The sequence below is a fragment of the Apostichopus japonicus genome, chromosome 15 (assembly GCF_037975245.1).
Source record: "Apostichopus japonicus isolate 1M-3 chromosome 15, ASM3797524v1, whole genome shotgun sequence".
Classification (NCBI taxonomy): Eukaryota; Metazoa; Echinodermata; class Holothuroidea; order Aspidochirotida; family Stichopodidae; genus Apostichopus; species Apostichopus japonicus.
Genome location: NC_092575.1, coordinates 1,155,936 through 1,172,951, shown reverse-complemented (window position 1 = coordinate 1,172,951; position 17,016 = coordinate 1,155,936). Strand labels below are relative to the sequence as shown.

Below are 17,016 nucleotides of genomic sequence, written 5' to 3'. Positions count from 1 at the left end.
AACAGTTCCTTAATAAGTCCGATCATGAAACGACTTTAGTAAGTTAAAGTATTGCGCAATGGCTTGAAAGTATACAATGCATGTAACGGTGTACTTACGACTTTGTAGTTGTAGCTCTTGTTTACAGTACATAGCCTAGGCTGCCTAGATTTAGCTACGTATAGTAAAATAAACTGCATCGCAATCTCAACATGGCTGGCATTTTCACACCGACAAATCAAATTCGACATACCAATGTCGCAATTGTAAGAATGAAGAAAGGAGGCAAGAGATTCGAGATTGCTTGCTACAAAAATAAAGTGCAGTCTTGGAGGAAACAGGTGTAAGTTTTGTAACTACAGTAGGCCTAGGCTAGTACTATAGTACTGTACAGTGTACTGAGGCCTATCTGGAAGACTTGTTCCACATGCACATGATCTTCAACCACTGCCTCCATACTGGCATCGATGCAACTATGTTATCATCTTAGATACTTCGAAAGCATTCCCCAAGCGGCGGAAAATCGAATTATTTCTAGGAAATGACAAATAGTAAATGCACCCCTGTCGGTTTCACGTCAATCCCACAACATTGGAAAACATGCAGTCTAGGAATATAGTGCCCTAAATAAAGCAATAAATATTATCTAACAACTTGTAGTGCTCAGTGCCATTTGGATATATTTCTGTGGTTATGTGGAAATTTGACAATTTTGTTTATGTTCATCATGAATGTTTTATTTTTGCTGTTAGGCTTAACGTTAGTAAGAATTATTTAGGCCTAGGGCCCAGACAGGACTTTTGAAAGTCCTTAAGGTAGGCCTAAGCAGATTCTTAAAACATCCCCGAATATGAGAAATGTTTAATGACGATCTTATTTCCATGATTAACCTGAAACATTTGCCCTCAAATAACTGAATTGGTTGAGTTGTGTACCAGGTGCAGTCGTGACACTTGTGACACTAAATTCTGACATGCTTTGCAGCCAAATTCTTTGCAAAAGCAGAAATAAAGCAAATTGAAGTTTGTTTGATTTTGATTTATGTGTGAAAAAGGGGAGGGGAGATATTGATCATTGGAGGTTAATGTAATTCATCACTTTGTGAGAACCTACCTTTTAATCAACCATTTTCGGCTCCTTTGGTTTTGGTCAAAATATATGGAATGTTTAGCAACATATTTTTCTCATCAGCTGATATATATATATATATTTTCCTAATTCACTGGAATTTTGATCACAAAAGGAACAAAACTGTGCATAACTACTATTGTGGAACAAATCCACCTCCTAAAAGAGTCATATGCCCAACATTGAATCGTCATAGATTTCCATGAAGATCTAATTTCATCGTCAAAATGTTTTTGTTGCTTTATGAGCAGAACTTATAGTGTGCATACTAAAGTACTAGTCCAATAAATATGATTGATCTTTAAAAGGGTAATTTCCCCTCCTCCCCCCCCCCCAAAAAAAAATAATATGGGGTTTTGAAATGTAGCCTACATTGATAGTAGTTTGTAATGATTTGTAACATATGAAAAGTTTAATTTGTATTTCTGTTCTTTAACAATTTCTTTGAATATTAACACTCTATTCATGTAACAATGCTTTCTTTGAAAAAACAAACAACAACAGGGAACAAGACATTGATGAAGTTCTTCAAACCCATTCTGTATTCCTGAATGTCTCAAAAGGTCAACAAGCAAGGAAAGCAGACTTGGTAAAAGCATTTGCTACCGATGATGAAACAGAAATCTGCAAACAGGTTAGTCAAGTTTTTGCTGGACAAACAGTTATTGTAAGGTTGAAGGTCACATATATTTCCACTTTTCTGAAGGTCCTGACCCTAAGTTAACAATTACTGCCATAAGAGTGCATCTATCACAGTACAAGTTTTCATCGATGTAAGGAATTTTGAATAGCAAAATATATTTTCTAGTGTTTATTTCATCACATATGCCCTTGGCAAATAGCCATCTGCAGTGTCTCTATGGAGTATGTGGTCCACCTTGGATGGATATATGGATGCAAAATGACATCACAACCAGTATCCTACTTGGGGAAGGGGGGAGGTGAGGTTATTTTCAAATGTCATTTTCTCTTGACCTGCTATGATAGAGAAAAAAGAAAAAGAAGTAAATTAAAACTATCATTTAATTACAATCTAAATATATTAAAACTTAGTACATTAACATTATCTTGAAAATTACCAAAAAAATTCAAATTTGGTCTTAGTCTACATGTCTCCTTTTTCCAAATCTACTATTTGGTGGTTTACTTCATATTAATTGCTTGCTTGTTTGATCTCCTTGAAACATACAATCCATGACTGCCAGAGCCAGGGGGTTGGAAGCTTCCAAAAAGTCAGGGGGGGGGGGGGCACAACATCAGAGGGGCACTTTCTCATTCCACAACCACCACTCGTTTGCTATAAACTGATACACACCGGCCATATCACTTAAATATAGATGATGTGTTAGTATGCTATAAATTCTATTTATTGAGATTGTTTATTGTTAACCATGCTACAAAAAGATATGGGATGCCATTTTAAAAACAGCATGTACAGACTAAAAATAAATAATTAAAATAAAATATTAAATTTAACAAAGGCTTAAGATATCCAACCGACAGTCCTTCATCAAAGGGGCACATTTTATTTGTCAGTAGGACACATTTGCTATTTTGGAAAAAAGTGGGGGGGGGCATGTGCCCCCAGTGCCCCCCTCCCCCGGCACCTACCACCTGGCTACTGTACCTGTATTTTCAGTATGCATGGCAAGTAACTGTAGCTGGTAGGGTTTTGTCTTTGATGCTATGTAAACCTGCTTAACATGCTGTAATACCGGGAATCGGATCCTGCATAACAGTCCTGTTCTTCAACTTGCAAAGCTTCTACAAATGCAATACATTTTTACAAAACAATCTTGGGCAATATCTGTCTCTGTTGCCTCCAGATCTTGGCAAAGGGTGAACTTCAAGTCTCTGAGAAGGAGAGAAACCAGAATTTGGAGAGCATGTTCCGAGACATCGCTACGGTGGTGGCAGAAAAATGCATCAACCCCGAGACGAAACGACCCTACACGGTGGGAATGATAGAGAGGGCCATGAAAGACATTCACTTCTCAGTGAAGCCAAATAGGAACACTAAGCAACAGGTATTAATGAGCATTATAGGACACAATTCAAATTACATTGCTTAATTAAAGGGATAAAAACCATACTTTCATCTAGTTTGGCTTATATGACAGAGTTCTTGTGAAGAACAACTCCTCCCACACAGCTAAGATTTTTTTTTTTAAATTTATGATATTTTTTTAAAGAAAAATTTTGCTCCATTTTGGAGATGTGGTAGTTTAACAGTTGTGTCTGGGAGTTGTCATATTGTAACTCGTTGATGGCATAGAGCCATTAGATTCCGAAACATATTACTGTCTCTCTTGTATTCCTCTTCATATTTCCAAGGTAGAGCGTTAAGTGTCGAAAGTGAAGCCAATCCCATCATTTGGCATAGATAACAAGTTCAAACAGATCTTGAACAGGTTCTAATGCTCCCCTTTTCTCAGATTTTAACCAAGTTCCTACATGTTTGAGGCAGATGTTGCAACCGTTGCACTATGAATTTCACCGTTAGAAGTGACCTAGCTCTTTTACCCCCTTGCTTTTCCCCTTCTGGTCAACAGGCATTAGCAGTCATTAAGATGTTGAAGGAAACCAACAACTTTCCAATAGACCGAGCTGAGATGAAGCTGAAAATTACACTGCCAGGCAAAGAAGCGAAGAAGATCAAAACCAAACTAACACCTTTGATCAAGAAAATTGATGAGGAGGATTTTACACAAAACCTTGAAATGGTATGTCTATCATCCAAGATCTTCTGGAGTAGCGGTTATTGCTTTTCATCCAGGAGAAAAGCATAGTTTTCCTCAATTTCTGATGGAAAGATTAGAGACTCAAATGGAGCAAATACATGAGCAGGGATGTGCTCAGGAATATTTGCGTGCCGGGCAGATTATGCGTTAGTGTGATCCACACCCTGGGAGAGGGATCTCATGGGTGGGGTACCCCCTCCCCACTGGACAAATTTTTCACATGAAGTATGCTTAGGTGGTGCTATTTTTCCTATTCTGTGCCATGTATTCTCCCACATTTTGGTTATGGTAAAATTTGTTAAATTATCATCAAAAAAGTGCCGGCGGAAATATTTAAAATACTGTTTGTGCTGGGCGGCATTCAGAACTGCTGGGCGCAGCCGCCCGGTGCCACCCAGTGTGAGCACATCCCTGCATGAGTGTGGTCTACCAACAATTTTCATATTTAGGAAATGTTGTTTCCACAAAGCTGCACGTTTGCTCCATTTTGGTTGCATTTAGTGTGAAACTTGACCTATTTTGAACCACAGTAGACTGAGGAGTAGAAAGTTTGGAAGGTGAACGTGTGGTTCAATAATGTGGTTTATGTGTTAATAAATGGTACCGGATGGGTAATGGCACATGAGTGTTTCATTCTCCTTTAACTACACGCCCTGTATAAGAAATTTAGGATGGCGTGTTCGTGTGACCATTTGCAGTTTTATTTCAAACAATATCGGTTGGTTTGTGTCTCCCAGACACCCCCCTCCCTCCCCCCACACCAAAGGTCAACTTTGGGGAAATTCATTACAGCTTGGTAAAACACAACAACACAACACAAAATCTGCTATAAAAGAGGTACTAAGCTTGAGTCAATATTTTTTCAAACGTTTTTCTTGTAGGTTTGTCTGGTTGACCCTGGGAGCTTCAGAGCCATCGATGAAATGATACAGAAGGAAACGAGAGGCAGGGGAAGCCTAGAGGTGATCAGTTTGAAGGAGATGGAAGAGGGAGATGAGAGGTTAGAATAGCGGTCGACCCATCAGTGATACTGCGTATAATGCGATGCTTTATTTAGCGAGGATGGTGGTTGACACCCTGAGGTGTGCTGCACACCCATGCATGAGGCACATGTGGGTACCCTCTACCCCCTGGTATAACCCTCCTTTAGATGTAAAACGAGGGAAACCGCTTGGATTGTCATCGCCAAACCCGACTTTGACAATTTTATGGTAGATAAAACTATCCCAAGTTCTTTTTTCAGTTTTAAATGTTGTCATGAGAAGTTCGAGATTAAGGGTAAAGAAGGAACCCCCCTCCCCTCTTGTCCTCACCACTACTTACTGTGAGCATGGTGGGGACCCAAACATAATGGTTTGGTTGTTTTCTTGAGCTGTGGAGTTTGACATTTTGAAAAATGTTGATATCAAGATTGCAACAGAGATGTGTTTGTTTTGTTGAGCATTCTTGCCTCTAGTTAATTAACGTTGGATGAAATTTAGATTTAGAGTTGATTTTGTAAATCATTTGGTGATATTTGATGCTGCCATTTGAAATTATTCATTTTTTTTGGTATTTTGAACTTTCAAAGTTCTGTTTACATTAGATGTATAAGCCTCTTTTATGAGGATCAGGAAAAATATGTCTTATCTGACAATAAAAAATATCTAATAGCCACTTGAACCAAGTCAATATAATATTTTGCTGTTAAAAGTTTTTTTCTACTTGAATATGTGATTGCACAATTATCAAACTTAAACTACAATACCATTGGGGTGCCTTATAAATCTGACAATCATGTTGCCACTTTAGGGTGGGGCATGGGAAGGGGCTAGGCGGGAGGGAACAGGCATGATGACTATGTATAGCTAATATGATATATGTATTTATTTATATCCCTGTATCTTGCCCTGTACCCTAATATATCTCACAGTCAGAGGTCAATAGTCAGCTCATTAAGCCAGCCCCCCTCCCCAATGTTTTGGGGACCCTGAAGGGTTGCTTCAAACATTTTGATCTCATCAATCACAAGTGCCTGTCAATTAAGATGGCCAGACGGGTGTCTGTGGTTTTTACATTTTATAGCGTTTTGTGTAGAAGTGCTGTTTATATGATTGGCCCGTTCTCATTCTTGAACCGAGATCCCTGTATCCCCAGCTATGCCACTGCTCGTAGGGTAACATGGTGGTAAAGTAAGGTGTGTCAAAAGTGGGCTGTAGAATCAAGGCAACCAGAATGCAGGGATCGATCTTTTGTGCTCTGCTTTGAACACAACAGACACTGTTGGTCTGTATGGAGATTCTCCGTTTGATATTCACTCTTGCTAGAGCAAAATATTTGCAATGCCTGCAGCTATTCAACATGATGCCCAACTCTCCAGGGTGTCTTTCTGCAGACAATAAAAGGACTATAGGGTATGTTAATGACACCCCTCCCCTTATACAGAGTGGCATGTTTGTATCCTCATTTTGGTTTGTTTTTCATTTCCTCATAGCTACTCTGGAGGGACATTTTTATTATACTTGTGTGTGTGTGTGGAAAATGTAATCTAAATATATAAAAGCTGATAAATGAGACACAACAAGTCATATATAATTCTTTTTTCTCAAGTGTTCAATTCTTTAATTCTGTGGGAATTGTTTTCAGAAACAGATGTACAATTCTTGATATGGTACAGTTTTAATTATTTACAAGTGCACAAAAAAGTGAAGGTGATATTTCCTCTGCCGTTAACCACACTCCGTACTATTTTAAAGATACTGACATCTATTTTCTCCACCATCCAACTTCAATCTCCTCAGTCCATACTCTCCACCAATGCCCCCTCACCCTCCTCAACCTCTTTTGGAGACGCTTGTCTCCTTAAAAGTCCCCAACGTGGTCATCATTTGAAAGATTCTTTTCAAAACTTAACATGTCAAACTGTTAATTTTTACCATTTTCTCCATCCACTCAAAAATGAATATCATTGTAACAGTTCACTGGACTCCACCCCCCCACCCCATTGTCACCCCCACCCCATTGTCATTCTTTCTTGCAAGGACCAAGTCTGTGGTAGGGCAATCTACCATCAATCAAACTGATATAGGGACACATGCAATTGTCAGGGTTCACCTTTTACATTCTTCCTCTCTTCCCAATTAACTCCAACATAGAATATTTAGGTTTCAAAAGAGCCCCCCTCCCCCATCCTCCTCCCTTCCTCGTTGCCCTGGAAAATGGGAAATATCTCCAAAATGGCCAGAATGATCAGGCAGTTATTTTCGTTTTGGGGTTTGGAGACTGCTTCATAGATAAGCCTTGCCAAAAAAAATTCCAGCAAAGTCCTTTTTGTATCTAACTCAAGTCCCCACTTCATTCTCCAAAATTACCTCTCTCCCTTTCCTGCCAAAAATCATCCTAAATACATTCTGATGTGTCAAAATGTCCCATGTATCTAAAAAAAAAATCATAAATACCAGTGATACTAATGTCACCTTGTTAAATTTTCTGACGTGGGCTTTTGTCAATGTGCATACCATGACGAATACAAAAAAGTCCCCCCCCCCTCTCCTCGAACCCAACAATGTGTAACAGTAAGCATTTTATTCTTAAAAGGCAATTGGCAAACTTTACCATCATAATAATAAAAAATAATCATAATAAAAACAAAAAATCAACATCAAATTCACTGTAAACATGATCTGTATCACATGATCTGAATCAACTTCTCTGGAAGAGTTTTTTTGATTAAAAGAATAAATTGTAACATTAATGTGAAGTCACTTGCAGAATGTACGTACGTACGTGGGTAGTTAAAAGGGATCGTTCTATTGATCCCAATGCAATAGTACTATAAACCACAGAACTAAGATGGGCTTTGTGCCTAACACCCACTGAACAAGTGCAGACAGACAAATTTATTGGTTTATTTTATTTTTTTTACTTTTTCCTTTAGTAAGAACTAGCACAAAGTGTTTTAATAGGTAGTATTTTTCTCAAGACTATCTAAATTTACAAGTACGGGATTATTGAGCAACAACTTTGGGACCTTTCAAAAAACGTCAAACATGGAATAATTTGTTAAACAATATTGTGAATTTTTTATCAATTAGTATAAACTTTCATTGGAAGATGGAAAATGAAAATGAAGTGTGTGTTAACAGCTTCCATTACAACAATTCAATGAGAAACCCATAGTGTCATGGCAATTTAAAAACACAAACAATTACAAACCTACAGAATACTTCTCTAACATGATGTGAAAGGGCACAAATATTTCAAAGTCACAACCATTGAAATAATGTCAAAACAACTATTAATACATGGATGGTCTCACAGTAACCATGGAAACAGACTGTCTGAAAGAAAGCAGATATCTGCAGCAATTTACTCAAATATGTGAGTATAGAAACCATTGTAATACCTTATTCAAAATTTATATGTTGCAACACTAGCCTATCAGCTACTTATTACTTTTACTTAATAAAATCTTGGGTGTCCTATGTTTTTAATAGAGCGAGTCTTCCACTCCAAATCAGCAGTAACTATACTTGTTAGTGAATTAAACATGAAAAGCTGTGGGATCTTTCAAAGTGTATTCCAACAGTTACCTAATCATACATACACACTGGAATATTAAGTGGGTGGGAAGGGGGTGGGGGGGGGGAGAGGGGCAACGATCCAACCCAAACCATGAGTTAAGGTCCAACCCAACTTACATTTGAACCTATGTAACTAGGTGGAGTGTTCTCTTGTATTATATATTGAAGATACGGCTGATTCACTTGGGATTTAATCAGGCTTCGCATAGAAAATTTCTAAGGTAGCACCTGAATTAAGTGAATACAAGCCATGTAAACAAATGACAACATTTTCACATACCTTCACATATCCAACTAAAATGAGGCAATAATGAGAGTCTACATAAAGGTATTACTGTCTGATCTCATTGTAGTCGTACTAAGGACCTTGAATATTCTGCAGTGTTTTCCTATTTCTTGAATGTATTGTAAGCTTTCACTACATTCAAGAATAGGAAAACACTGCAGAATATTCCACATGTACTGTACTATTGCTAGAATCTTGAAACCTACCACAATCCACCAAGATACATCTCTGGTCAATACCGTAAGAGTTTAGAATAATAATCACAAATCCCTTTTAAATCGTTTGAGCAACCCTCGACTACCACGAGAAACATTTCCTATGACAAAGCTTCATCAACATTTCCACATCTTAATTTGCATATGACTATCATGTAAATATATTATGATATATACCCCAAATGCAATACAGTTGTTATACTTAGTAAGCCCTTATACAGCACATATCATATAGCGATATCATTGTACACCAACCGTCGTTATCACATTCAGTGACTAAGAGTAAGTAAGACTTTACCAACTTTTAAAGATTTTTGACAGTTAAACCGTTAGCCGCAAAATCTTGTCCCTTTCTCTCCACCGATCTATTCCAACTGTTTTCTACAGAGCCAAACATTTGTCAATACAAAGCTAACCTGCATGTTTCGGTACTCTTTCTACTTCCAAAACACTCCAAACTCTCTCCATCTCTCTGCCGTTTCAGGTCATCAGACAATAGAATATCAGGTCAAAGGTGATTTGAGACTGAGCATCTACAGATGCAAATCTCATCTCATATTTTGCATACTTAGAAAAAAAAATAGTTGGTTAATGCCCTCAAAGAGACTTTCAAAATATTTATGGCAACATTTGAGACTTCATAAATTTTGTACGATTCATAGCAGTGTCTCTTTTGTCAAGCACAGCACATTAAAATTTCTTGTACAGCAATGGATACTAGGATTCATAAAATGATTCATAACTGTTCCAAGGTATCCTGCAACCTCTATTACTCCAGATACTTCATCACTACTGCTTAACCATCACTAAATCATCATCTCCAACCTAATCCCACAACCCTCCATGGACCCTTCACTCGACCTGTTCAGTGCTATTATCTAAATGCATACCTCACTTGAGCCTTCACAAAATCATCATCTCCAACCTAATCCCACAACCCTCCATGGACCCTTCACTCGACCTGTTCAGTGCTATTCTCTTATGCATACCTCACTAGAACCTTCTCATCATCTCCAAGCTATCCCACAACCCTTCACTCGACCTGTTCAGTCTAATGCATACCTCACTAGTACCTCCCACTGGAGGATCTCCAAGCTATTCCACAACCTCCAACACACGGTGGCCCTTTTGTTACTACTCTGTTCATCATTGCTAACCCTATACTGTCTAAACTGACTCATTCATCGTCTGACAAACATTCATACTCAGATGACAGTAACGGTGTGTGATGCTCATCTCTCCTGGGAACCCCCTGGGATGCCTGAAGCAGCGGGGATGCCCTGGGAACAGACGCCATGTGTGTGGGGGAGGTGTGAATACCGGCAGCTGCTGGGTGGACCCCTGATTGAGGCTGGTGGTTAGGCATGTATGCCACTAATGGATAGGCATAGTTACCAGGCATCATACTCGGATGAGATGCTGAAGGCATCATCGTAAGATGACCCCCTGGATTGGGCATAACTGCCGAGGAATGCATATTATTCTCCTTGTTTGCAACGAGGTCCTGTTTATTGGATAATGATTTAGGAGGCCCGTTAGCTGGTGGACCACCTTGCATCTGCGCAATGGTCATGTTCCGTTTGTAAGCATCTACTTGGCGAACAGATTCGTGACCTCTAGAGACTGGCCTTCTCTCTTGGACCTCCTCTTCCTGGGGAATACCGTCGTTGGCACGGACTTGTCTCTCGATCATGCGGTTTATAGATTCCTGAAAATTACTCGGTCGCACAGAGGTTGTCATATTATCCCTTGAAAAATTGATTGCAGCACTGCTCGATAACTGGGGTTTCATGGTATTCTGTGGGGGGAAATGGGCCATGGTGTAAACAGCACTGTTGGCTGAGTTGGGATTAACACACGAAGTTCTGCTATGGGCACTATCTGGTCGTGACATCTGACCTCGGACAAAATCTCTCTCACTGTGGGGAATCCTAGCTGAATATCCTCCAGGGATTTGGCCGGCGTCCAGGTTTCTGATGGTTTCCCTCGGCGACGCTCTGGACTGGGCAGTTTCTTTGGATTCTTTACTTGAGATGGGGTACGGCACTCCTCGGCCAGCTGTGCTATCAATGTGGCCGCTCTGAAACTCCTTGTGATCCGGACCGGGCTCACTCCGTTTGGAAAAATTCTTGACTGTGCTGTCAGCCCTGCTCCCTGCATCACCAGGGGAGAGCGTTCGGTTACCTTTCATTGAATGGCTGTCATTTACTGGCCTAGGACTCTTCTGCTGGGGGAAACCCATCTCGTTGACAGATCTCTCCAGACCCCTGTGGGCAGTGGTAGAGTCCACACACTCTGCACTGGACACCTTTTGATGGGTGAAATTGCTAACAATTGAGTTGATATGGTCACCGATTGTCATGGTTCTGGAGGGAGCCGGTATGGTGCTATGCCTAAACATTCCTGACGAAGTCGACAGGGAGGAGTCTATATGATTCTGGGCGTGGCCGCCGCCTCTTTCGTTATAATTAAATTTAGCCCCGCCCCCTTGATTCTTCAAGGGGGCCATTGGAGTACTTTGACTAGTGGGCAGTTTCTCGTCCGGACTCTCGTGTTTAATCTGGTGGACGATCAACTCGTCTATTATTCTCGTCCCAGACCTATGCTTGGGCTGGGAGGACTGCAGCTGAGGTAGCGAATGCGGGGGCGCCCCACCCGCATTGTTCTGGACGAGCTCTGTTTGAACTTCGTCTTCAGACGGCTGATTGATAGATTTGTGGATGATATGATCTATCAGAGTTGCTGCAGTGAAGGCTCCCGAGTTTTCATCGTGTTCTTTCTTAATGTTTTTGCCCTCCGCGCATGGCTGATCCTTTTCGAACACCGCGGCCATGAGTTTGGTTCCGGTGCTGGAGGTAGTTCCCTTGTTCTCGTTGTCCACCTTCTCCAGCTTGATCCTACGGTCGTGAGTCTGGCCGATGGTGTTGTAGTGTGTATGAGGTGGTGGATGGCTCAGTTCCATCTCTCGATGATGGGCCTTCCGCTCCGACTGCATGGGGACGGGCGGGGGGTGTTGCTCCCTGTTGTGGCCAGAAGCGGGTCTCCTCGGCTGTTGGTGGTGGTGGTGGTTGTCGTGTGGCACAGAGGAATGGCTATGAGGTCTTCTACCATCTGTGAGCAGAAAACACAATTCAAAGTCATGAGGATATGTTTATTTAATCATTAAATAAAAAAAAATTAAAAAAAGGTTATGAATGATTCAAAACTGCATGAGAATTTACAGACAAAGCCTCACTTTTGACAGCCCTCAGTGATAGCCAAATTTCTCATCTGCAGGGAGCAATATGTGTGCATGTGTGTCTCCACGATGTCTCTGACGATTGATTCATTTACATTCCCTACAACACTCAAATAACTATAAATATTCATAATTGTAAATTATGAGAAACAATGACATTAAGTTGAACAAAACAAACCTTGGTGAGAAGAGAGAAAAAATTTTGCGGAAGCCATTAACACTGAGAAACTTTCATTTTAAGCCTTTCACAAGACTTAAATAACATACTAAAGTACCAGATTTGACAAGACTAATAATAACTTCAACAAGTGGTCCAAAACGGCCCCAAAAAACTCACAGCGTGTACCAATATTTATGTGCATGCTCAAAACAGGGTGGGTGATTAAAATATTCCAAAGTAACAGTCCTGGTGGTTTCTGCTTATTATTCATCTGCCAACATTCCAGAAGTTTACTCTTTTTCCTCTTCTTTTCAGAACTCAAAACAGTCTCATATTTTGCTCCATTTATACAATTTTTTAGTTTCGTAGAAATTTTCTTTGCATTTCTTTCATCTACACACTGAGATCAGAAAAATTTCTAAAGCTCTCTTCATTGGGAGATTACAAAATGGAATGTACATACAAATTCTTTACACCTCTTCCCTCTCATCCACAGCCCTGATCAATAACCTACCCAATCAAACTACACCACAATGAGTCTGCAAAGCCAAAACAATGTTTTCTATTCCTTTTGCACACGATACCCCCCTCCCCCCTCCCCCCCTGTGACAGTAAAGTATCTATTGACATCCCAATTCAAACCTTTTAACCACCTATTACAATCAAAATTAAACTTCCAGCCATAATGAGCAATTAAAACATTGCTATTCCTTTGCACCTTTGTACTAATATATATAAACAAACTGTTCAATGGTAAGTAGTAACTAAAAGAACCACTGTGCTATAACAGGCTTAGATTCAACCCCTTTTAATAGCTATTAACTAATCATTGTACTTCCTTGGTCAAATCAGCAAACAACGGCAACTTCTGAACTAAAAACTACCAAACTGCAGAAGCAATAACAGGTAAAGGAAAAGGGGCAAAATAACATATAATTCAGCCAAATATTTGTTGAACATCTATAAAGATAGTCAATTGTTTGACAATACACTCTTGTTTATTGAGAAAGTGAAAACTTCACGGTGCCATAGCACCTATCACACACCCCAAATAAATGTCTTTGTTCATGAACTCACACAATCTACACCATTATAGCACCCACCACAAGACACCCCACAAACATCTCCAAGCATGGCTGTCTTTATCACCCCATAAAGAACCATCCGTATGTGCACCTGTATGATTTCAAACAGCCAAAACCAATCCCGTCCCTACCTCATTCAATACACTACACAATTCACCCTTTACCACACATATCTGCGGTTGTTTGCAAAACAAAGGTGAAACACGTGGCTTAAGTGACTTACAAAAAAAAAAGCTGCTCTTGAGGGAAAATAAAGCAAAAAGTAAAAGACATGCGCTGCTACACGTACTACTGACCCAAAACAAAATACTGCTCAATATTAACACTACAAATTATGTCAACAACATCACACAAATTATAGCGTTAATCAATACCTTCAATACAGAGTCCAGTTCATAATTAGTCTTTTTTTTTTTTTTGGAGATTGCTGTTAGTGTTTCAGCAGGACAATTTTGGCTTTTATAATATGAGGAGTCAACGCAAGTGACCGCTGTTACTCAACCCAAAAAGCAAAGGAAAAGCTATATGACATTGTGAATGTTAATGGCACTTAGAACAGGTGCAAGAACTGGTGTGTACAGATTGGGTGACTTATCTATCAAACACACACTTTTTAACCATATTGTGAATATCTACATTTCTCTCCACTGTCCAACCCATAGTATCACCATTTTCTATCCCATACTATCCAGCCATCTCCTCCCTCCCATCATACCCTTCTATTCTCTCCCAACCCCATCCGCCCACCCCCACTTCAACCTGTTAACCCTTTTACCCCCCCACCCCCACTTCACCCTGTTAACCCTTTTTACAACCTTTATATCTCTATCTAGCCTGTCATCTCACTCCTTTTCTTCGCCCTCTCTGTGGCACATCACCTGCCCATTGCCCCCTACCCCCATCCTCTTTTCTCTTTATCCAGCCATAAAAAGACATTGATCACCTGATCATATAAGCCTCAATGCCACTGCACCTTATATATGATCTTTCCAACGCATTCCTCCCACACACACATTCCTCCCCCCCCCCACACACATTCCTCCCCCCCCCCCCACACTTTCCCATTTCCTATCAAACTCCCTTTCCTAACATGTTTCTACTGAAATCAACTGCAAGGCTGTTAATCAACTTAGAACTATCAAAGCCAACTTTGAAAGAAATGTATCGTATACTTCATTCACTTTCCATCCCTTCAATTACGTTTCCCCCGATCACCCACCCCCCTCCGTCCCCCCTATTCTAAAGTGACATGCAGTCCTATCAAACAAGGATGCCTTCGGCTCAAACAGGTGGCTGCTACAGGTGTCGAAACACAACAGTCAAAATATTCCGCGTTGCATTTGGGCAATAGCTGTGTCGGGGGGATCCCCGTATATGTAATAAAAGACATGCAATTAACAAAAACAAATGCAGGGAAAAAGTGGTTGTTTCTGCTCGAAGTATGTAGCAACTTAACTTCAGGAAAATAATATTGACGGGAGCCTCCATACAGACGGAGCTGCTGCTGATGACAGCGAAGATTGACTTTGAAAGGTAAACAGAGAAAAGTTATCGCCAACATCCATCATCCCTGATGGTATATCACACTCGTTGGGGGGAGGGGTGGGGGGTGTGGGGAAAGAACAGAGAAATCCCACCAAACTTGAAAATCAACCATGATTTCTACTTCTTTTAATTCATATTGGTATTTTTAACTCTGGCTATATTAGGTCATTCTGCCTATACCCAGATATATCTACGTGTTGGAATATTGGTTTTCTTGTCTGGGCCTAGAATTTCAAAGTTTTAGCCATTTTGCTCACAGGAAAAGAAGAAAGTGCTTAACAACTCTACTGGTTAAAGTCTGCTGCCCACCACCCCCCCCCCCCCCCCCCCAAATCAGATCACATTATGTTAACCTTCCCGGGAACAACAATTTTGATCATGTACAGGAATGTTTACACTTGTTTATCACAAATGTGTAGGAACACCATAGACAGGTGGGCACCCCTGAACCCCCCACCCCCCCCCAAAACTACGCACACCATGTGTTTTCTAATTATTTTAATTCTTCTGAGCCAGCTCTTGAGGCTAACATGCTAGTTATAAAGCAAGCTCATTGGTTAGAAGTACAGTACAGCATGCCAAGCTGGGTATAAAAATTAGGTAACACTTCAGCCATTTTTTAATTAGACTCAAGATTTTGTGAGGTTTTTGAAATGGTTTATTCTCTCTAAAAAAATATTAAAAAACAGACCAATGGTCTGCACGAGCAACTTAATTGTCCTGCCTACCTTCATTTTCGTGTTGAATACTTGACATTTGATCTTTCCTGGCAGCGTTGAATTCTCCTAGTCTGTAAATATCCACCCTTCTCGATGACCCCTGGGATTTACTGGAGGATGGACTCGGACCTGTAAGAGGTACACCACAAATACATTCATTGGAGCAGTTTGATTGCAGGAGCAAGGTCCAACAATAATAATAATACATAGAGCTAGTTTATTAAAATAAAAATGTGTCATAACAGATGTTTGACAACTGAAGAAAGTCACTTTTACCGATCAAATTTTACTTTCCAAACCAAGCATCACACTTAATCCTACAATAATGCCACATAGCAAAAGCAACCAGGAATTTAAAAACTGGGAATTCAAAAACTGGCCTTCCCATTGTTCTTGTCATTAACAATGGTAACCTAAAAAGCAACAGTCTGGAAGACAAAGTAATTCATTGAAGAACAAACCATTTACATACGGGATCGTTGACCCTTGCCCGACATACTCATCATGTGCTATTGGGCTGTGGGGGGGGCGGGGCATTGACTACTGTGACTATGGGGGGCACTGACTATAGGGAACATCTCTATTCTGAGAGATGACCACTGTAGTATCCTCCTCCTCCACTCACTCACCTCTATCAGACTTTGTCCTATTCTCCCTCATCTCGGCATTGGAGTTCCCTGAAGATGCGTTCTGCTGCTGCCTCCAAGATACCGGGGTGCCCTGCATGATGCTACCACCACTGACCGGTGCTCGATGGACAGCCATACCGTACGGATGGCCTGAAGGCGGTGCCTGCAGGGAACTGGAACTAGGTCCCCTGATTGGGGCTTTGAAATGTCCTGGGACGTTCTGGCCAGGCCAGGACCGTGAGAGCTTGACCTCGGATGGAGAAGGCGCTCGATGGACTGTTGGCGAATGATTCTTTCTATCCATTGCAACGTTTGAATGAGGGTTGGAAGGATGGGGGGCGGCCTGGGTGTGTGGGCTCCTTGGAGAGGGCAGGGAGGGTGCCAATGAGGTAAACGGATGGTGGAGTGGATGGGGTACCGTAGCAACAGTCATCCCATACTGAGGCACCATTATGTATCCTTGCTGTAAGCCAGAAGAGAAAGCCCAATATGTTATTACCCTAAACGGAGGGTTTGTGCCCGCACCTTACAATTGAGCAAGAAGGACACACCTGAACAGCATTTTCATGTAATGTTCAAGTTCAGGATGCATGCAAGAACCAAACACAATACTGCCTTCTATCACTATGAGATATAAGGCAATTAAGACCTATAGGAAAACAAGTGTCATATCGCATTTCTGAATACAATTTATTCAAGAAATTTGACTGTTTTAAAAATATTGATGGT

The 17,016-nt window shown here is 40.6% G+C and overlaps 2 protein-coding genes across 12 annotated transcripts in view; one reads left to right on the top strand and one right to left on the bottom strand.

The window, feature by feature from the left end:
* The first annotated feature begins 92 nt into the window (after positions 1-92).
* Positions 93-6,411, top strand: LOC139981409 (ribosome maturation protein SBDS-like). Its single transcript, XM_071993782.1, has 5 exons — positions 93-322; positions 1,612-1,741; positions 2,934-3,134; positions 3,660-3,830; positions 4,730-6,411. Exons 1-5 carry the CDS (start codon positions 192-194, stop codon positions 4,856-4,858), a joined length of 762 nt encoding a protein of 253 aa, XP_071849883.1. The 5' UTR covers positions 93-191; the 3' UTR covers positions 4,859-6,411.
* A 2,038-nt stretch (positions 6,412-8,449) lies between these two features.
* Positions 8,450-17,016, bottom strand: part of LOC139981406 (uncharacterized) — an 86,109-nt gene continuing 77,542 nt past the window's right edge. For 9 of the 11 annotated variants that reach the window (XM_071993779.1, XM_071993777.1, XM_071993778.1 and 6 more), the window contains 4 exons: positions 16,288-16,750; positions 15,668-15,787; positions 14,852-14,918; positions 8,450-12,024 (listed from right to left, as the gene is read on the bottom strand). In XM_071993779.1, coding sequence (XP_071849880.1) covers positions 10,089-12,024; positions 14,852-14,918; positions 15,668-15,787; positions 16,288-16,750 — 2,586 coding nt within the window. In that variant the 3' untranslated portion in view covers positions 8,450-10,088. The remainder of the gene's footprint in view (positions 12,025-14,851; positions 14,919-15,667; positions 15,788-16,287; positions 16,751-17,016) is intronic. The other 2 variants (XR_011797835.1, XM_071993776.1) reach the window with 2 other exon arrangements.